Consider the following 22,592-nt stretch of genomic DNA (forward strand, 5'->3'; position numbering starts at 1 on the left):
ATAGTCGGGATTTTTGTCAATCTACATCCGACCTTCATAAATGCGAAAATAAGTCAATTCTAGAATTATTACGTTTTTTCATGTGCATAAACAGTGTATAAATTATACACTGTTTATGCACTCGATTAAGGGAAATAATTTGTGCTGTTGAAATATTGTTCCAAACCTCACAACCGTATATCTTTTTTTGGAAGGACTATAGTCTGAAAAATGTTTCATGGTTAGTGGGTGTAGACTTTTATTATCGGATGCGCCGCAATCTATTAGACTGGATTATTGTTTTCTGAGTTCACAGCACGCATCTTAAATACTATTATTTGTGTCAATGTACTTGTCGCATAAGACTCTTGGGTGCAAGTTAACATCGACTTTGTTTCATTTAATACCACTATTTGTGTATTACTTGCATTATAATGATATCGTTCTTTTAGTGAATTGATGGGGAAAAGTTCTAAGCCGTTTTTGCCAAGTGAAAGCAAAACCATGTCGCCGGCGTACGTTGAGCATCATACACAGACATCTAATATTGATAACGAGTGCCCGTGTGCATAAGGTTGATTATGTAGAGGAGATTGACTCCAGCGTCCCCCCCTGTCTCGTTCCTCGTTGTATCTAAAACCATTCGGACACACATCCTTGTTCTCGTATGCAACTGTAAACGTGTCTGAGTCCCATTCCCTGTGTAACCGATTTGATAATACCGTCCAGATGACAAATATATGTGACATATATATATATATATATATATATATATATATATATATATATATATATATATATATATATATATATATATATATATATATATATATATATATACAAGACGGAAAGTGGGCAGATGACTAGTATATATTAATTGGAAGACAGGTTGAAGGGTAGATGTGGGCAGATGACAAATATATATGGGCAGATGGTATTCTGCTGGTATCATCATCCCACAAACATTGTTTTTGAAAGGAGAAACATTGACAGATAGACATATACGTTCGTACGCAACTGTAAATGTGTCTAAGGCCCCTTTCCTGTGTAACCAAACAGATATAGAGGCAGTCAAATTTGTCCAAGAAAAACGAAAAAAAAAAAACGGTATGTTCCTTAATGTTGATTTTGTTTGATATATATATATATATATATATATATAGTGCCATTTTATTAAATCAGTGGTGGGAGAATGAACAATGATACCAAATGTTCTATATCTATCGCCATAGAGAATGGGACGAGAAATGGATTCAAGGACGCGTCCAATAATATTGTGTCACCTGTGTAGCATGGTAGGCCCTTAGGGATTACTTTTATTTTGTCCGGCGTCTGTCTGTCTGTCCGTCACACTTTTTCATCACGTTTCAAATAACTTTTTTTCTGCTCAAAGGATTGGATTGAACCTTCTGACAAATGTTTATATCAATGTGTATAATTGGTTCACAGAAGGGGGGTAATCAAAATATTTTTATATCAGTTATTGCCCCCTTCAAAAAATTGAATTTTCTGACAAGGCGCTGGCAGGTGACACACATGCTCCGGGAAGCACTCCATTCTAGTTTAAAAGAAATGTTACTAGGTAATACTGATAGGGGTTTTCAAGATAGGGTATTTGTGTATTAATTGTTTTTACTGTTTTAATACTTCTTTTTTCATTTCAAGATACTCGCCGCTTAATTTATAGGATTGAATATGTTTTTGCAAAACTATCAATACAAATTTGAATTATAATAATTGATTTATTTTCAGACTAAATCCACGATTTGTTGCATCTGATTCAGAATCTAGTGGTGGTGAATCTGAAGAAGATTCTTGTCCAGCGCCGCCCCCTAAAATACTGCTACCAACAATCTCAACACCTTCCAGCCGTGTCTTATCTACCTCTTCAAGCCGTGTTCCGTCTGCCTCACCTACCTCTTCAAGCCGTGTTCCGTCTGCCCCACCTACCTCTTCAAGCTGTGTTCCGTCTGCTTCACCTACCTCGTCAAGCAATGTTCCGTTAACCTCACCTATCACGTTAAGCCGTGTTCCTTCAGCCTCACCTACCACGTCAAGCCGTGTTCCGTCAGCCTCACCTACCACGTCAAGCCGTGTTCCGTCAGCCTCATCTACCCTGTCAAGCCGTGTTCAGTCTGCCTCACCTACCCTGTCAAGCCGTGTTCCATCAGCTTCACCTACCCCGTCAAACCGTTTTCCGTCAGCCTCACCTACCCCATCAAGCCGTGTTCCGTCAGCCTCACCTACCCCGTCAAGCCGTGTTCCGTCAGCCTCACCTACCCCGTCAAGCCGTGTTCCGTCAGCCTCACCTACCCCGTCAAGCTGTGTTCAGTCTGCCTCACCTACCCCGTCAAGCCGTGTTCCATCAGCCTCACCTACCCCGTCAAGCCGTGTTCCGTCAGCCTCACCTACCCCGTCAAGTCGTGTTCAGTCTTCCCCATCTACCCCACTAAGCAGTGCTCGGGGCATACATGGAATTTCAGGTAAGAAAAATATATTTTTTATCTATTTTCCAAGATACGTGAAGATTAAGGTTAAAATTTAAATGATGCTTATGATGGCTTCGTAGCCTCTCTATTAAGAGAATATAACTTAGACATTTTTCCTTAATTTGCAAATAAGAAGTACCTTAATAAATGCAATTGACTGTTTTGAATGAAAATGACGAATACTTATGTATCACAAATCTTCTTGTAAAGGATGCTGTTTTTAATTTGTAAGAAAAGTGCAGAAACAGCCTGTTTCAATATAACAAAATATACTACTTTCAATTCGCCTGCCATCTTTCTTGTGTTTGTAAACACGTTAATAGCTCATTTGCATAATTTATGCAAACCGGGAATCCGGTAGACGAAACAAATAGCACTATGTACAGTACAGCGCCGATAGTATTTCCTTTAAAACATATCTTGTGGTGTCTTGTCAACTTTTTTTCTTTAAATATCCACAATTTTCAACTGATTGTTACCTAATGTGTACATGTTTATGCTTGGTATCGAAAATGTCAATGACGCAAGCCCAAATTGGGGTATAATTATAATAGGGTCAAGCTTATAGCCTATTTAACAACCAAAAAATGTCTTTTGGACTGTGTCGAAAGTTGAATGATCTCTTTCCATCAAGCCCTGTCAAGGTTTCTTAGGTGCGAGATTTAGGCCCATTTGTTATAATATAATTATTATTCTCAGAGAGAGACATCAGGATCATCCGGGGCATGGAGGAGATAAAAACTGAGCAGAAAGAAATCAAAGCAATGCTGGCAACAGTTTTGCAGCGCTTTGATGTTGACCACAGGGATTGTCAAGTCCCGGAGGGTATAACACTGCCGTTATACACGCTGGAAGAAGTGGAGAGAAATGAAGGCATGCTACAGGATTCCACAGTATTTAAAATGATGGTATGAACATTTAAATCACATAGAAGAAGATAACATTTTGCGGATACGAAAAAAGAAAGCCAAATTTTGACATTTCAACTACTGCAGAATTTATTGCTTGACTTTTAATGCGAAGGAGTATCCACATTCCACAATATTTTAGATTAGAATAAAACATAAATAAAAGTAGCTTAGTACAAGAAAATAACAAATTATATAGAATTGAAATTAATTTAAAAAATAATTGTTTTATATAATCTTACTAAGAAGCCCACATTTTTATCTCAAACTTTTAATGATTTAAAAGTTAAATAATAAATGACCAATTTTTAGCTAAATATTTGATTATTATTTTTTATCAGGTTGACCATCTATCGAGTATTGGGGGATCCTCGGTGAAAGCCATGTCTAAGCGGGTGATGAAGGATGTTATGAAAAACAGTTTAGCAAAGGAATACAATTGGACAGGGGCAAGGACTAAACAATCGTTTGACAGCCTAAAGTTATCTTTGGCGATTATACGTAAGGATGTTTATTTAAATGTTTAAAAAAAGTGGTTATTTTTCACAAATTTTGGGCAATGTTCAAGTATTTTATTTTAAAAAAGCTTTTGCAAGCTTGCTTAACACAATGGACTGCGAATCCAGTGGCAAGAATTTATCTAAGGGTGAATTATTGTAAATAACTTGCTTATATCTACATACCGGTATATAAATGTAGCTTTTATGAAGTATAACCATTCCCCATTTCCAGTATAATAGTTCCTTCAACATAGTTCAACACACAACTGATCAGGTATCAAAACGGTATTAACTGGTCTGTCAAGTTGTGAACAAAAGTTTTTAGCCATATTGTAAACTACATAGAAATTACTATATTTTTCAGGTGCTGTGAAACGAAACTTCCCCTCTAGTGATAATAGCGTGACGGAGTACTTCATAAAAGACTGGCTGAAGAACGCTCGAGACCGAGATGGAGGAAGACAGAAGAGGATGAAGCACTCGGACACCAGCATTCTTATGCCAAACGTTCAGGAACAATACGATGAATACTCCAACTAATGTATAGACATTTATGCGTTGACGTGCCGTAAATCACCATTAATTCTACTTTATGACAGCGCTGTATTGTAGTGAGGCAATCCAAGTATCACTAGACCAAGCTCATATCATAATTCTATGGTATTAGAAAGTGTTTTGTAAACATGCAGCTTCTATAGAAATGAACTGTATTTACAAGGAGAAAAAAGTCACCAAGCATTTGTTTGATCTAGAGTTTAAGAAGAAATTTAACACCTATACAAATGCACTGTGTTTAAGAGGTATAATACTCCTCGTGCATTCTGTGAACTAGAGTTCACATTAAGTTTAAGAGAGTTTTGTAGGTTAGTTCAAGCGTATAAACAATATGAATGCTATCACTCAAACCAGAAGATCCATCCAGGAGAAGATAGCAAGAAAGAGGAGACACAGAATACACCACCCAAAACTATGTACTTCTGTTGTATGAATGTGTGATTTAGGCAAGCCATTATTATAGCAAACACTATTTGAGCCTTGTCATAACAACAAAATTGTCAATTTTAATGTTAGTTGCCTTTCTTCCAATTCAGACTGTTCCTGTTGCATTGGTATCATATTAATAATATTCCATCTACAAGGTGGAGGCTGTATTAGAGTATTTCTTCTTGAAACTTATAGCGTAGTCTTTGTCATTTATGACGCTATGTTCACTTAACTAAAATGCTACCGTCTTCACATCCTCCCATTTCTGATCAAACATAAATATGTCTTCATTAGATAAATTTAGCACATGATAAAAAAAAATATTCATTGTCAAAGATTTGTACACTATAGTTAAAGTAAGTGATTCTTCATTCATTTTCAAATTGTTTGAAAGATGTATTTGAAAACCATGAATAGACTATTGCAAGTTGATGATAAGTCTCGGAAGTTAGATATTTTAATATATAGTTTTCTTTGGCGATAGTAGATATTTACTCAAAATATCCCTCATTAGATTCTAGTCAATTTGCATTTGATTTGTTTGATTGAAATGACATTTTCCGAGATTGTCTTCTTTTCAAAAAGCCCTCATAGAAGTAATTTTAAAGGCAGTTATTCTCCCAAATAGGGTAAGTTTGCATTTGGTTAGTTCATCACTGCTCAAATTTATTTTTCCAGTTCAGTTTCTGATGCAGAAAGTCCTTTTATAAAACATTTCTAAGGAGCATTAGCTCTTGTTCTAAGAAGCTAAGTCTATTTCTTTGACTGCGCTTTTAAAATTTTAGGTAACTTTTTTAGATTGACAGGTTATGTTTTGGATTAAGAGGAGGAAAAAAAACTTAAAGGTGTATAAAATATAATTGACCATGATTTTTAAGGACCACATAGTTATTGTTCTTCTTGTTCAAAGTTATTTTTCATAATTTTAATCTGTTTCAATATTGATAATATACCATAGTAATTCATAAGTTGTTAAATATTGGTGTATTAGTTTACCGTGACCTAGTCTAGTCATTTTCCTTCTTGCCAATTTTGTGTGTGCCAAATTATGTTTTATTTGTTATATATGATTTGTACTTAATTGTACTTAATTTTTCTTCTATCAATTTAATAAACTTCACCATAGTTATCATGATTTTTAAAGGAGAATAAATGTGCAGCACATGCTTATTATTCATTGTTTTTTTCATGATAATTATATACTATTATACTCATATCTGATAAACTTGATCAGCAGAGTAGTGTACAATATTGCAATGTATTGTATTTGTGTTTATTGGTTAATTTAAGAAAAGAAAAGTATTAAGAGACTTTTAACAACAAACTGTAACATCATTGACAAACAATCTTTTTATTTTATCAACAATCTGAAAGTTATCAAACAAGTTTTTTTGGCCGAATTGCTCAAGCAATTCCGGTCTATAGATTGGCGATGTCTGTCTGCAACAATTTGGTTCAAGTTTCTGGTTCAAGCAAAATCTCAGCACTGGAAAGGGGTACAAACTTAAAGCTTTGCCTGAAGTTTACCAGTAACAAGTTATATTGATTTCTGAGTAGCGGCTTATTTAACACAAGCGTGGTATATAGTTTATTCGAAATGTGATAATGGTTGATCAAATGCCAATAATTAATGATATCGGCCGGATATGATGTGAATGATAAAAGGTATATCGGTAACAGTTCGCAAAATGTGATGATGGACCGCTAAATTTCCGATAATCCATACGATATCGGTCCGATATCGTTGATAATAAAAAGTATATCGGGCCCATATCTTACCAATATCGACAATTTCCGATAAGGGACCGATCAAATGCCGATGGGCAAAACGATATCGGACCAATATCTCAAACGACAAGGGACCGATATTGAACACACATCGGGCCCATATCTATCCGATATGGGTTTGCTAGCTGGGTAGTAGTTTAGCTTGTCTTGTTTCTATAGCAGAAACAGCAGTGAAAGTATGAACACTAAAAACTGCAGCATTACCAGCTAAGGCTTAAAGAGCACGCATTAAATGACGAAACATGTTCACCTAATATATTTATTTAAACTTCAATAGAGCATAGTCGGTTCTGTTCGAGGTTATATACTTTTTTACAGACACGATCGTGGGGAATCATTTTATTTTTTTAAGAGTGGCGTGGGGGGGGGGGGGGGGCTCAATATTATACAGAAAATGAGTCACTCGAGGATAATGATTTTATGTCGGCTAAAATATGTTCTTACACCGATCACGGTATGAAGTCAATGCAAGGTTCATCTATTATACGTAAATTAATTCACAATGCCCGAGAATGTGTTCATTATGATGTAAACACAATTGAAGTAGATTTGACACTCGGTGTTTAGTTTCACCAATATGATATATATTCAAGTTTCGATTGTATTTTCCATGATGTATACGTTTACAGTAGAACCCCGTTGGCTCGAACTCGTCTGGCTCTTATTCCTCGTTGGCTCGAAAATGTTTCATTATACTGAAGGTAAGAATTACTGCTTGGTTAGAATTTTCCGAGGCTCGAGGTATTTACGCCGGTGTAACATTAAATTTTGACCCCGTTGAAAAGTGACCCAATGGGTCATTTTTCAACGGATTATTGATCAATTTCCAAGTTAAAAAAAGCCCTGCCCGTTATTTAATGACCACAGCCACGCATTAAAAATTGACCCCGTTGAAAACTGATCAGCTGTATGCAGGTCATATTTGAACGTTGAAAACATATCCCTATAAGTTAATGCAATACGCCTTTTACCATACAGTTGTAAGATAAACATTTTTGCATCATTTTCATATTTTTAAGTGATTAAAGCGGCCCGTTCACAGATTGCTAAATTGCACTTTTTTAAGTTTTATTGTTTTATATTCCAATATAAACTGATGCAACGCATAAGATATGGTAACGATTGAAGACTGACAACTGAACTCTTTAAAACCGCTTGATTTCTACAGCGTTAATAACGCTCTGCAGACCTCTCTTTATATCGAAGGTAGTGTACCGACTTCTTTGCCGAGTGGTTTCACACGCTGAAAACACTTTTGGACTTATATTCGTGAGGTCGGTAGGTCGTTGGTTCGAAACCCCGCTCTGCCATTTTGTTTTTTTTTCTTTTTGCATTTGTTTTATTTTCATAATATATATGTCAAACAGCATCAGGATAAAACATTGACCATAAAGGACAGTTTTCCAGGCATGCTAAAATTTAGGACCAAATCGTTTACGAGTACTTTACAATAATTTGACGTCTTTTTCACAATTGAAGATACCGTTGGTGTAATTGCAAAATATGTCTTTCGTACGCTATGCTTTATATTTGGGTGTCTGTATTCGAATGATGGTGCAAATAAAGTTGAAAAAATAATTTCGTATGTAACTGGGGATTAAATCGCAACTACTCATAACAGCTCGTAGACACACCGTAACGTACAGTACTCGTAAATGCTAGATTGACCATAATGGTTCGTAATTCAATAGCAACAACTCGTAAATACAACGTACCTCGTATAACAGTCGTATCACTGGTAATAAATCGTTAATTTTAGTCATAAATTTATCATAATAACTCAACATATTGGATCGCAATTTGGTCGTAAACAACTCCTTAATATCTCGTTAAAGTGGTCAAATCGTATAAATTTCCTGATGAAATCATTCATGTAGGACATAAAAATATATGTACCTTTATTTGAAACCCTTCAGGTTTCGTACGAGTTTTGTATAAAGATTTATAATTATAATGAATCATGGTTGGGGTTTCGTTTTGTCATTATCAAGATCATATCTCAATAGCCAACCGATGGACTGGATAGAAACGTCTCATCGGCCATTGCAGTGATCAGCCTTTTCAAAATGATAAAGTTACTCCTGCTCGAATCTGGCCACTAATCGACTTCAGAAATTCTGATTCAGAAACCGTTTGATAAAATAAGTTGAAACATCATTTACATCTCTTCTTAGACATCTGTTACTTAGTTTACTCTAATAATTATGAGTATATTGAAGAATGAATAGTGTGTGCAGTTTGATGAAATATTTGTTTCGACGAAAGAAACAGGTTTTGACTCATTTTCGAGACTTTTTGTTTTAAGCCAATTTGTGCGAAATCGAATCCTCTCCTTTTCATAGCATGGCCTTGGGTGAAAACAAACTTATTTTTTAACTCGACCATGTGACTTAGCCTTTAAGTATGCACATCAAATGTGTTAACAAGCTTTCCGTTCGATTTGAACAGATGACCTATATTGTTCAATGCTACCAAGTTTCGCACAACGCCTATGACGACACATGCATTTTGAAGGTTTGTATCCAATATAAAATATTTAATAAATTGCAAAACCAGATTAGCAAATTCGCTCTTCAATGCGTCGTGACTGAAGAGCCCGTTAGGGGATCTGACCAATTACGCCAATACAAATTGTACATTTCTGTTTGCAAAATGTGGTCTCTTTCAAACTCACTCCAGGTATATACAAACAATTATGAACGAACGACGGATGGACGGACAATGGGTAATCACAATGTTCACAAAGGTCCCGCCACTACTTCACAGTTCAGCTTTAAAATGGCTTGTACCCTTGCCTATTAAATATTGTAGCCAAAGTAGAACAGGTTTCACTTGATAAAGCACGAAATCGCAAAAGGGATTTTCTAATGTTTTTCGACTATAAGTTGATTGTAGAAATTGTGTCCCGATTTTAATTATATGATAAAATGAACATCTTTTGAATACATTTAATGGCGTCAATTATGTGTTTTTGGTGGAAGTTCGACATTATTGTGATTCTTTAGTTTATTGGGGGTAATGAATGAAAAATTGTTAATAACCAACGTTTTATTACGAAAACCACGGTATGGAGTGACCAAACTCATGCAAAGTGACAAAACACGATCAAATCCATGACTTTTATGGAAAACAACAACAAGAAAACTGAGTTCTTAGCTCCTTCAAACATATCAAACATGTGCAGTACATTAATGACTATTAACATGAAATCATATACTAAACTTTAAAATCATAGTAATATACGTCCAGTGTCTTAATATGGGAAAGTAAACAGTAACTGCACTTTGAGAGACTGAAATTATAGCCAGTGATAAGCAAAGTCCTCTTCGTCGCAAAGCAGATTGAAAACATTTGGGTCAATAATATTTGCTATACGTTCGGTTCCAGGAATATTGCATGGGCTGGAATTAAAAGCACGAACACAAATTATGTCTGTGCGCGTTTCAGATTCCTCTAACACTCTCTCATCGCAGAAGCCGTTCACAAGTGCAGCACCCAGCACAGCGCCTGAAACATGTACCTTAAATTGTTCTGTAACATATTTTCCTATTGGTAGATACGGGGGTTTGCTAAAGATATCATCAGTTACGTCTAATACGGGCTCATAGTGGTCATTACGGTGAAGCGAGTAAGCGTTGCAGTCGGCCGTCGAATTCATTGGCGAAAATTTTGTCCAGCACATTTGTCTTCCATATTTGCAATATACAAACACGTTCGTGTTCAACATTGTGGCGAAAGCCAGAATTTCTATATCCGTCCCCCATTGCCAACATTTCCACATTTCGGTTTTATTTAAATACGAAGATAAAGTTTCATCTGTATATCCCTCAAAGAGTGCCGAATTAGTTAAGATGTAATTTACAACGCTATGTCTTACTTCGGCGTGGTAGCTTTGCACTCCCGATAGCAAATAGCTAAAGTAATAGTAACTGGTCTGTTCTGAACCTGTCTGTGATAGTTCCTTAATTTAATATCCAACACCTGACATTTTTCATTTTGCCAAATTTGACCTACCGGGTCAAATGACATGATGTTTCTCGTCTCTACGTGACTAATTACAACATCTTCGTCTTCATCAATACATACTTTTCTCTTTTTTAAGGGAATTCCCATTTCTTGATCCTTTCTTTTGTATTGTTTGCTTGCGGTGTCTGGTATCTTGTCACGCCGACTGGTGGTGTTTAGTGTCTTGGCACACTGACTGGTGGTGTTAAGTGTCTTGTCACGCTGGCTGGCGGTATCTGGTGTCTTGTCACGCTGACTGATGGTGTCTGGTGTCTTTTCACGCTGACTGGCGGTGTTTGGTGTCTTGTCACGCTGACTGGCGGTGTTCGGTGTCTTGTCACGCAGACTGGCGGTGTCTGGTGTCTTGTCACGCTAAATGGCGGTGTCTGGTGGCTTGTCACGCTTAATGGCGGTGTTTGGTGTCTTGTCACGCTGACTGGAGGATTTTGGTGGCTTGTCACGCTGACTGGCGGTGTCTGGTGTCTTGTGACGCTGACTGGCGGTGTTTGGTGTCTTGTCACGGTGACTGGCGGTGTCTGGTGTCTTGCCACGCTGACTAGCGGTGTCTGGTGTCTTGTCACGCGGACTGGCGGTGTCTGGTGTCTTGTCACGCTTAATTGTGGTGTCTGGTGTCTTGTCACGCTGACTGGCGGGGTTTGGTGTCTTGTCCCGCTGTCTTACGGTGTCTGGCGTCTTGTCACGCTGACTAGCGGGGTTTGGTGTCTTGTCACGCTGACAGGCGGTGTTCGGTGTCTTGTCACGCTGACTGGCGGTGTCTGGTGTCTTGTCACCCTTTATTGCGGTGTCTGATGTCTTGTCACGCCTAATGGCGGTGTCTGGTGTCTTGTCACGCTGACTGGAGGGTTTTGGTGTCTTGTCACGCTGACTGACTGTGTTTCGTGTCTTGTCACGCGGACTGGTGGTGTTTGGTGTCTTGTCACGCTGACTAGCGGTGTTTGGTGTCTTTTCAAGCTTACTGGCGGTGTTCGGTGTCTTGTCACGCTGACTGGCGGTGTCTGGTGTCTTGTCACCCTTTAATGCGGTGTCTGATCTCTTGTCACGTTTAATGGCGGTGTCTGGTGTCTTGTCACGCTGACTGGAGGGTTTTGGTGTCTTGTCACGCTGACTGACTGTGTTTCGTGTCTTGTCACGCGGACTGGCGGTGTCTGGTGTCTTTTGACGCTGACTGGCGGTGTTTGGTGTCTTGTCACGCTGACTGGCGGTGTTCGGTGTCTTGTCACGCTGACTGGCGGTGTCTGGTGTCTTGTCACGCTTAATGGCGGTGTCTGGTGTCTTGTCACGCCTAATGGCGGTGTCTGGTGTCTTGTCACGCTGACTGGCGGGTTTGGGTGTCTTGTCACGCTGACTTGCTGTGTCTCGTGTCTTGTCACGCGAACTGGCGGTGTCTGGTGTCTTTTGACGCTGACTGGCGGTGATTTGTGTCTTGTGACGCAGACTAACGGTGTTTGGTGTCTTGTCACGGTGACTGGCGGTGTCTGATGTCTTGTCACGGTGACCGGCGGTGTTTGGTGTCATGTCACGGTGACTGGCGGTGTTTTGTGTCTTGTCACGGTGACTGGCGGTGTTTGGTGTCTTGTCACGGTGACTGGCGGTATTTAGTGTCTTGTCACGATAACTGGCGGTGTTTGGTGTCTTGTCACGGTGACTGGCGGTGTTTGGTGTCTTGTCACGGTGACTGGCGGTATTTGGTGTCTTGTCACGCGGACTGGCGGTGTCTGGTGTCTTGTGACGCTGATTGGCGACGTCTGGTGTCTTGTGACGCTGTCTGGCGGTGTTTGGTGTCTTGTCACGGTGACTGGCGTTGTCTGGTATCTTGTCAAGCTGACTGGTGGTGTTTGGTATCTTGTCACGCTATCTTGCGGTGTCTGGTGTCTTTCACGCTGACTGGCGGTATCTGGTGTCTTGTAACAATGACTGGCGGTGTTTGGTGTCTTGGCACGCTGACTGGCGGTGTTCGGTGTCTTTTCACGCGGACTGGCGGTGTTGGGTGTCTTGTCACCCTTAATGGTGGTGCCTGGTGTCTTGTCATGCTTATTGGCGGTGTCTGGGGTCTTGTCACGCTTAATGGCGGTGTCTTGTGTCTTGTCACGCTGACTGGCGGGTTTTGGTGTCTTGTCACGATGACTGGCTGTGTTTCGTGTCTTGTCACGCGGACTGGCGGGGTTTGGTGTTTTGTCACGCGGACTAGCGGTGTCTGGTGTCTTGTCACGCGGACTGGCGGTGTCTGGTGTCTTGTCACGCGGACTAACGGTGTCTGGTGTCTTGTCACCCTGATTTTGATTGTTTACCACGTTGTCAGGTTTATTTTCCGTGTCAGATCGTCTATATGCTTTCAGTCGGTTCCCATTAATGGCCGTTAGTCATCCCGATAGCCGAAAACAACCATTGTTTAATATTCGTTCAACAATGAACGGCCCCGTCCACAACGGATCTAGTTTTCCGCCTTTTCGTGTAAGTTTCCGGGTGTTGTGTAGTAGCACTTCGTCACCAATTTCAAACACGGATGTCTTTACATTTTTATCGTGATGTTTCTTCTGCTTTAACTGTTTTATCTCTATGTTTTAGCTGCAGACTCGCGATGCCTGGTTAATTCCAGAAATACATTAACCCTGTCGGTGAGATCCGTTTGTGTACCAGCAGTTGATGGCCACTCTACATCTATAGGGAGACGTGCTTCCCTTCCATACACAAGGAATCAAAGTGCTGAAAGCACTGATGAACTAGGGCTTCATTTAAGGGAATGTTGACAACCATGTTCTAAGCATTGAAAGAATTGGCTCACATCACAAGGGGTCACTGTTTAATGGGCTAACTTAAACTTTAGACTAAAACTGCTTGCAAGCTGCAAAGGAAATTTGAAAAATCTAGTTAAGTGAGTGTAGAGTGAGAGGTGGGGGGGGCTAAAGCGTTAAATCAGATAAAGTCAAAGTTCTTTTGAATTTCTCACAGTCGTTAAATCAGACTTGTACAAATTAATTTACGTGGTTGGCACACATACTTCTTAAATTTGATCAAATCCTTTTATATCAAAGGTCTGTTATTTGCAGTTTCAGAAAAGATTTTCAATGATGTAATTATATACTATATAGAAAACATGCCACCTCTTTTTCAGGGGAGCTTTAAACCACAGGGCCATACTTTGAATAATCTTTGTAAAAGACATCTACATTGTACACCTATGTCAGACTGCATACGCAATGCTATTAGGAAGTAGTTTTTATTTAAAAAGTGAAGAATTATTTTCTCCCTCTCAATTTGTGCTTGGTATTCAATTCATATAACATGTTACCATGATAACTTAGTGCTGTTGATAAATATTAGGCACTGCCTTCTGTCTAATGCTATTCATATTACTGCTGCAGACTTTTGTACATAGCAAAGCAAGTTGAGTAGACTAAGATGAGATGAATATCGTTTTTAAAGTATGACATATTGAAATGTCTTTTAAATACTTTGACCATCAAATTTCATAACATGGTGTCAGCAGTTCATCACACTGCTAGTGAGAATGGAATACCAAACATAATTTTATTCTTTATTATATACCCATCATCAATCCACATGCAATACATATCACAAAATACTTTAACACATATTCCGCTCCAGTGCAATACGGCCATATACCACTCTTGTGACGTCACGTCAAAACAAGTATGTTGCGCAATATTAAATTGACGTCATTAAACCAATGAGTGCATCCTTAAAATGAAATTTATTATGCAAAGATGTGGCTTCTAAGTGATCTAAGCAGTAATGTATATAATAAAAGGGTTATTAGTACTGCGTTTTGATCCGGATATGGCGGAATGTCATATTTGATTCTGGCATTTTTTGTAGATTTTGATTTTACTCGGGTTGTGCCTTGTGAAATCCGAATCTGCAAAAATCTACATGAGTCGAATACAACCTCCTGGATCAAAACGCAGTACTTATAAGTTATAACCCTATTATGTACAAAACCTGTTACCCTGTGGACAGAGCATCTTTAACCCACAGGGCCATTGCAACTTTGAACAATCATTGTAAAAGACAACTACATACAAGATGCTTAAGGAAGTAGTTTGGAAAAATTAAGAATTATTTTCTCCGTCTTAATTTGTATGCATTAGATAACTCAATAAATTCAGCAGTTGGCCATTCTTGTATTGTCCTCTGTCACTGTCCTGATAGCTCCCTACCTCAATAAATGCAAAAGGTTGTAGGTTCATGAATGATTCTCCTGGTCCAATATGTCATACAGAAAGAAGGTGTTGAATGTAGAATCAAGAAGCTTTCTTTTCAGGCACTCCAAATTGAATAGTACTGTAACATTTGGAGTGCCAAGAATTTGTTGGATTCCTAGGCAACAGGTATCAGGTGTTGCAGTACATTTGGCAAATACTTTTCACCCGTCCTTGTAAATCTAAAAAAGCTTTCACTTCGCAAAAGTAGTTCATATAACATATTGAGGTTGCTAAATCAGAGTTTGAATAATTCTGAAAACTAGATGTGCCTTTAATTGCAGCAATTTGAACTCCAACTCATAATGTCAATTTAGCTGGTTAAGCAACACTGCAGTTCCTTGGTGTGGGGATTGCTTTATTTACTTGAATAAACAAACAGTTCTTGCGTTGGAAAGTACAATGTATTAACATGCATTTTTCTTGCCCTGACTCCATCCAAGCCTTAAATCTTAGATCAACATGTTCTTAGGGCTATGTGTAATATCAATGAGAACTATAAATTATGTTCAATTGAGTGCCACTTATGATATTTCATTCCACATACAAAAACACTAACATGTTCTTTAAAACCAATATCCTATGTTATGATAAAACCATTGCCAAGTTGGTAATTTGAAAAGACAAGAAATTATATCTGGTCAGGGTTTGACATAGTCTTTCTAGACAGCTGAACTTGTTTTGCAGTTACTTTGAAAATCTTCAAAAGCTAAACTGAACAAGACTGGAGCAAAAAAACTCACAATACCAAAAGGGGTTTTAAAGACTTAGAGATCATTCTCACATCACCTATACCATTAGTTCTTATCTACAAACTTAAGTCAACATAATAATTAATGTTTTACATAAATATTGCAATGAATAAAACATATTGCAATAAGTGCCAATAACATTGCAATCAAGTATGATCACTATAGGCTTGAACATGAGATTTCAACATTTTCCTAATAAACAATAAATATTTTTATTAACAATTTTCTCATTATTTACACAAGCTGAAAAAATGGTCTCTTTTTGAATACTTCACATATTTCATGGCGTTCATCATTCAAACCAACATTTCGCTTATTATTTCAATATTCAATGATTTTGTAAACATTCATAAAATCATACTTTATAAGCCATTTATAAAGTGGTTTATATTTGTGAGACATAATATTATTATAATTTTCTTCATTGTATGTTGGCCTTGGAGGTTGGAGATATCGCAACATAAATAAGTTTAGTGTAACCGCACATTATTAAGTGCAACATAACCTCTGTCAGTAATCAGCCTCGTTTTGGATGCGCAGCAGCGAAAACTTGTCAGAGAAGTTTTACAAATTTATTTTATCATTTCACCTTTCTTTTCATTGTTAAATTCGCAATTTTGTCGGTTATTTAATACAGCTACGTTTTCGTCTTTCCGTATTTTCCTTGTCCATGACGAATTGATTTGCTAAAGGATAATTGTCGATTCTCGTTTACCGACGCTGTCGTGACCTACTTTTCTTTGTTGTTGCATTTTAGCTTCATTAAATTATTTTATGTAATATTACAACAAATTTTTGTTCTAATGATGGCCGGCGTTTTGATTATAGGCCATTCATTTACGAGACGTCTCTCTTCTTGGTGTGTCCAAAATGGACAGTCTAATATGAACATTGATTCCAGCCGGTTGCAGGTTTTTTGGCATGGACAGGGAGGAGCCACCATTGTACATCCCAGTCATTCTAAATCTCTGTGGAAGGAATTACATATGGCTACTGACCTGGATGCCACAATGACCTTTGTAGATATCGGTAGCAACGACCTTTGCAATCCGACTGCTACTCCTTCTATAGTGGCTAATGCTATTATTTCTTTTGCACAGGATCTATTGTCGGGAGGTTGTAAAGTTGTGATCATCAGTGAAATACTTCCACGTCAGGGAGCCTCCGTGTACAATCAGCGGGTAGCTGACACGAATGCTCAGTTAGAGGGTTTCTGCTCTGGTGCACCTCAGACGATCTTTTGGAGACACTCAAGGAACAACTATAACAAGCGCTTCCTCACAGATTGTGTTGCCCCTGATGGTATTCATGTGGATTCTTCACGGGGCATGAGGAGGTACTTTAGCTCGGTTCGGGGCGCAGTTCTCTTCGCGAAGCGCTACCTTTGAAAACGCAGTCCCTGCATTACTAGCAGGTATGTCTTTATGGCCATGTGGCTTTCTATTTTGGTTGATTGGCTTGGCTACCCCTGACTGGCTCTTTTGCTCAGTGCATAGTGTGGTTATACTTGCCATATCTTCCATTGTGAATATGTAGGACACTTTTGGTTCTTTGAACCTTTACAGTATGTCCACATTACAATTTTTCACGGGGTCTTGGACTCACCTGGTTCTTTTGAGCCATTTTCAGTGTTTCCATACTACCATTTTTACACCTTCTTAAGTGGTTTCACCTGTTTTATGAGCCGTCTGGGTAATCCAACTGCTATATGGACCATCTGCTGTGGTTCCCATAGGTTCATGAATCTTTTTCAGTGTTTCTACTCTGCCATTGTTTATGCGTGTTTCACCTGGCTTATGGGCCAAGTGTTTACGCGCTGGCAGTTTCCGTTATGGTCTCACCTGGTTTTGTAACCATTTTCAGTGTTTCCATTCAGACATTGTGGTTTTCACCTGGTCTTGGTACCATTTTAGTGTTTCCACATATTCTTTTTTGTGTCATATGGTTTTCCCGTGACCTGTTGGCAATATCTCGATATTGCTTTGTATTCCTGTTACTGTTCGCGCTTTGACCTTTTTCAGTATGCCGAAACGACGGCCAAATGAGGTGACCTCGGGAAAAGGGAAGGCCTCCAAACCTCAACAGCCGGGTCAGAACCGCCTTGCCACCTTGGTTGCTGAGGCCCTTTCAAACGATGAGGACATCCTGGAGGAAATCTCTTCGCTTCTCCTTGCTAAACGGTCCAAGCAAAATGGTACGGCTGCCAGCACTTCCAGCATGGAGGATGTGTCTGACTCTGTGTCTGAGGTTTCAGTTAATAGTGTTGACAATGCTGATATTTTCACTGAGCCATCTCCACAGGTTGATTTAGGCGTTTTCTCCATTGTACACCCACCAGTTGAGAAAAAGTTACGTTTACAAATTCTCAATCGCGAGTAGGTGGAATTAAGTCGTCTCATCTTTTTGGACAGTACCCTTGAGGAAACCAGAACTATTAAAAAATCTGACCACCAAACCGTTACATCTGTCCAAACAATACCTGTAAAAAATACAATCCATTACCACATGGTGTAAAGCATTTCAGAGGTACGCTGACATTTACTGCACCAAATACCCATTGGAATCTCCTGAACTTTTTAAATACATGACAGTAATCCAATCCTTGGCACACTTTAATCCTCATTGTTGGCTAATGTATGATATGAAGTTCCGACAGCTCCGCGCCACTTCCCCTGTGCCTTGGGGAAATCTCCACACAGAGACTTATCTGTTCTGTTCTATCTCAAGCCCTGTACTTTTTCGTCCCCAACAATTTTCCCAATCATCCATGCCAAACTATGTCATGCGTAGGAAAGGATACTGTTGGGAATTCCAGCAGCGAAGCTCTTGCCCTAAATCCAAGTGCACCCTTGCACACCGCTGTGGCAACTGCTCCGACTACAGTCATGGTGCCCACAAATGCTCCAAACCTGTCCGTCAGTACCAGCCTGACAGGCCCTCAAGCACCCCACATAAATTCAACCCTACCTCCTCCAAGGCACCAAATCCCTCCGAATAATATTCCTTTGCCAACGCCGGTACGTGCCAATGATCTTGCCAAGTATTTGGACGGTTATGACCCTGCAAAATCATCTTTTCTATTGAAAGGTTTTCAAAGTGGTTTTTCCCTGGGTACCACAGCTACGCCTTCAATCGCTATTCATTCCAACCACCCTTCCGCTTCAACCCATTTAGATTTTGTTCGATCAAAGGTTATTTCCGAAATAAAGCTAGGTCGAGTTAAAGGGCCGTACTTAGCCCCACCCTTGCCCAATTTCATTTGTTCACCATTAGGTGTTGTCCCAAAGAAATCATCCACCTCTTTTCGTGTCATTCACGACTTGTCATTTTCAAGGCACTCCCTTTCAGTCAATGCCACTATCCCACCAGAACACTCAACAGTTACTTTTAGGAGACCTTTGACACAGTAGCACGTCTGGTTTTAGATGCTGGCAGAGGTGCACTCATAGCTAAAGCTGACATTGAGGAAGCTTTTAAAATTATTCCCATTTCACCATTTGATTACCATAAGCTAGGTTTCTCCATAAACAAATGTTTTTATTTTGGTACTGTGTTACCTATGGGTGCTTCTTCATATGTCCAAATTTTTTATGCTTTCTCTTCATGTTTGCAATGGATCCTACAAACCCATTTTTCTGTTAAACGAGTTTCGCACATAGTTGACGATTTTATTTTTGTAGGCCAACGTCAGTCTGACGAATGTCTGTCCTACCTTAATAATTTTTTCTCCCTTGCCCAGGACATTAGTGTCCCCATTAAACATCAAAAGACAGTTATGCCCTCCACTTTAGTTGAAGTCCATGGTATATTGCTCGACACTGAGACCCTCACTGCCAGATTACCACAAGATAAGCTCCAGACTCTTAAATCTTTGCTATCCACGTCTATGAAACGACGCAAGGTTACCTTACCCAGCTCCAATCCATATTGGGTCATCTCAATTTTGCATGCAAGGTCATAAAACCTGGCCGTTGTTTCCTTCGCAGACTCTATGACTCAACTGTTGGCGTAACCAACAAACATCACTTCATTAAGCTATCAGCCGAATGCCGATCTGATCTCAACCTTTGGTACAGTTTTTTAGACAAATACAATGGTTGTACTTTGTTGACTGGTGACCGTTTCATATCCTCTGATACTTTACATTTACACACTGACGCTGCCGGTTCAAAAGGTTTTGGCTGTACCCATATGTCTTCATGGACATATGGAGTCTTCACTGAGCAAACAAAATCCCACCATATCAATATCCTGGAACTATACCCCATCACATTAGCTGTGTTCCTGTTTGGCAAAAGCCGGCATAATAAAAACATCCTCTTCATCTGTGACAACCTTGCCGTGGTTCACTGCCTCAATAGCCAAACTCCTAAGGACCCTGTCATGATGAAGCTTATTCGCATAATTGTACTTCAGGCCCTTGAACACAATTTTTGTTTCCGTTCTAAACATATCCCCACCGCCCATAATACGGTGTGTGATCTTCTGTCTCGGTTTCAGGTCGAGAAGGCCCTAAGACTCGCGCCTCACTTGGACCCAAACCCACTTCCCATACCCCATCATGTGTCACCTCTGAGCTTGCTTCATTGAAGGAACAGTTATTGGAGGCATCATTAGCACCTTCGACCCGTGCAGTGTACTCCAAATCATGGACCAAATTCAAAGATTTCCATGCAAACTTCGCTTCGCATCAACCTGTTCTGCCATCGTCTGTTGACTTGATCACTTCCTTTGTGGCCCATCTTTTCAAACAAGGTCTCTCGCCTTCCACTATCAACAGTAACCTTTCGGCCATTTCCTATTTTCATTCCCTTTCGGGATTTCCTGACCCATGTGCTAATACCCAAGCCGGCGCATGACGTTGGGTTGTCGTAAACTCAAGCAACACGTCGACACCCGTCTTCCTCTATTACACACCCACATCACACTGTTAATTCAAGGCGTTGCTTCTTTGTACCAATCTTCACCTTACCTGCAAAAGCTTTACTGTGCCATTATACTTCTAGCTTTCCTTGGTTTTTTCCGCATTGGTGAATTGTTACCACTTTCACCACATTTATCCTCAGCTGTTGTTCAACGCCAACATGTTACAGTCTCCCCAACATTCTTGCGCTTACATTTACATAATTACAAAACTCAGAAAACTGACAAACCTCTAACCATCCTGATCAAATCCCAATCCCCTTTATGCCCTGTTAAAGCCCTGCAGGCTTACTTCCTAGTCAGGGGGGACAAAGATGGCCCATTATTTGTGTCTTCCATTTCATCACCAATTTCAGTTGCGAAGTTTCGGTCCGTTTTCAATGAACTTCTTGTTTACGCTAACCTTTCCCCAAGTACTTATAAACTCCACAGTTTTCGGATAGGTGCTTGTACCCAAGCTGCTCTCCTTGGGGTCTCTGACAATGAAATAATGCGCATGGGGCGCTGGCGGTCAAATGCTTTCCGCCGTTACATCCGTCTTCCCAACATCAGTTCTTAATACTCGTACCTCTGACTTGCCTAACATATTAGCAGCCTATGGAAGACATTGGGGTGTGTTTTCCCTCTGGGTTCTTTCCTCTTCTAGGTTCATTTTTATTTGTTCTCATGCCATCTACATATCTCTCCTACTTGCGAATGGAGACTACCCTTTCTTGTATATACCTTTCATTTTATAGTTTTGTTTACCTATGTTACTAATGTCCGTTTTTGCTGTTAGGGTGTATGCTTTGTATAAATCTTGGACCTTGTTGTCTTATTCTAGTCTTATCGTATCCCATGGGTAAATAACTGTGCTCATGTTACATGCTGGCCACTGTAGCATGAATTAACTACTGTGTTTTTGTTTTTGTACATTTTGTGACATGCTCTAGTCTTATTATATCCATATGTCTACTATAGGTTGAAGTTGCAATTTGGCCATAGGGGTGTGGCCATTTTTCAACTGCATTATAACTATTGTTGTTGTTTTCTTTTTACCTCTGTTATTTTGAATTCCAAGTGCCTTTTTATGCCATAGGTATTATCATTGTCCTTGACAATGCGGCCATGGGGATGTGGCCAACCAACAATGCATAATATTTTATTTAGCTTTCCTTACGTATTGTTCATATTGTTTTGCTAAATTTTTGCCATATTTTGCTTCACTGTTCACCTTTTTTGAAACTATTTTTATGTAGTCTCTAACATCCTGGCCATTGGGGTGTGGCCACGTTTGCTTCCATATTATTCATTCAGCCTTTTGTACATAGTTGGTAACACATCTCTTTTCGGTACTTGCACAGCCTCGCTTCCTTGGTTGGACGTGTTTGTGGGCGATTGCCGTCCAACTTTGCGATCGCTTTTTAAACTCTACAAACCTTTTTCCTAATATAAAACTTAAAAAATAAATCCGTCTGGCAAAATCTATATCTGCCAGATATTTTCAACCATTTCAGAGTTACTCTTCCTTTTCCCTTTTGCCACAAATGAACTGCGGAAACTTGGCTGTGCAAATATAAAATCATACTTTATAAGCCATTTATAAAGTGGTTTATATTTGTGAGACATAATATTATTATAATTTTCTTCATTGTATGTTGGCCTTGGAGGTTGGAGATATCGCAACATAAATAAGTTTAGTGTAACCGCACATTATTTAGTGCAACATAACCTCTGTCATAAATTAGCCTCGTTTTGGATGCGCAGCAGCGAAAACTTTTCAGAGAAGTTTTACAAATTTATTTTATCAACCGCGAACCACCCCTCCACCCTCCATGCTATTTTATCTAGTTCGCTTATATGTTGCATACATTTTATTGTGGGCGATTGCCGTCCAACTTTGTGATCGCTTTTTAAATTCTACAAACCTTTTTCCTAATTTAAAACTTAAAAAATAAATCCGTCTGGCAAAATCTATGTCTGCCAGACATTTTCAACCATTTCAGAGTTACTCTTCCTTTTCCCTTTTGCCACAAATGAACTG

General features: G+C 39.3%; 2 protein-coding genes and 1 pseudogene across 2 annotated transcripts; 2 read left to right on the top strand and 1 right to left on the bottom strand.

Moving 5' to 3' along the window:
- Positions 1 to 1,171: 1,171 nt before the first annotated feature.
- LOC128230713 (putative protein TPRXL) lies at positions 1,172 to 4,416 on the top strand. The gene is made up of 5 exons (XM_052943159.1): positions 1,172 to 1,266; positions 1,732 to 2,462; positions 3,168 to 3,361; positions 3,718 to 3,877; positions 4,241 to 4,416. Exons 1-5 carry the CDS (start codon positions 1,172 to 1,174, stop codon positions 4,414 to 4,416), a joined length of 1,356 nt encoding a protein of 451 aa, XP_052799119.1.
- A 6,609-nt stretch (positions 4,417 to 11,025) lies between these two features.
- On the bottom strand, positions 11,026 to 16,605 carry LOC128230714 (muscle M-line assembly protein unc-89-like). The gene is made up of 3 exons (XM_052943160.1): positions 16,537 to 16,605; positions 12,535 to 12,944; positions 11,026 to 12,499 (listed from the first exon to the last, which is right to left on the bottom strand). Exons 1-3 carry the CDS (start codon positions 16,603 to 16,605, stop codon positions 11,026 to 11,028), a joined length of 1,953 nt encoding a protein of 650 aa, XP_052799120.1.
- A 3,525-nt stretch (positions 16,606 to 20,130) lies between these two features.
- Positions 20,131 to 21,341, top strand: LOC128230244 (uncharacterized; annotated as a pseudogene).
- The last annotated feature ends 1,251 nt before the right edge of the window (positions 21,342 to 22,592 follow it).

This window comes from Mya arenaria, chromosome 4 (assembly GCF_026914265.1).
Source record: "Mya arenaria isolate MELC-2E11 chromosome 4, ASM2691426v1".
Classification (NCBI taxonomy): domain Eukaryota; kingdom Metazoa; phylum Mollusca; class Bivalvia; order Myida; family Myidae; genus Mya; species Mya arenaria.

Excerpts from the sequence above, each read along its gene's own strand:
- LOC128230713 (XM_052943159.1), top strand. The coding sequence starts at position 1,172 with ATGAACAATGATACCAAATGTTCTATATCTATCGCCATAGAGAATGGG. Across the intron at positions 1,267-1,731 it reads AATAATATTGTGTCACCTGT|ACTAAATCCACGATTTGTTG; the intron begins GTAGCATGGTAG and ends ATTTATTTTCAG. Across the intron at positions 3,362-3,717 it reads GCATGCTACAGGATTCCACA|GTTGACCATCTATCGAGTAT; the intron begins GTATTTAAAATG and ends ATTTTTTATCAG.
- LOC128230714 (XM_052943160.1), bottom strand. The coding sequence starts at position 16,605 with ATGACTGGGATGTACAATGGTGGCTCCTCCCTGTCCATGCCAAAAAAC. Across the intron at positions 12,945-16,536 it reads TGCAACCGGCTGGAATCAAT|GGTGACAAGACACCAGACAC; the intron begins GTTCATATTAGA and ends AATCAAAATCAG. Across the intron at positions 12,500-12,534 it reads CGTGAAAGACACCAGACACC|TCAGCTTGACAAGATACCAG; the intron begins GCAAGATAGCGT and ends AAACACCACCAG.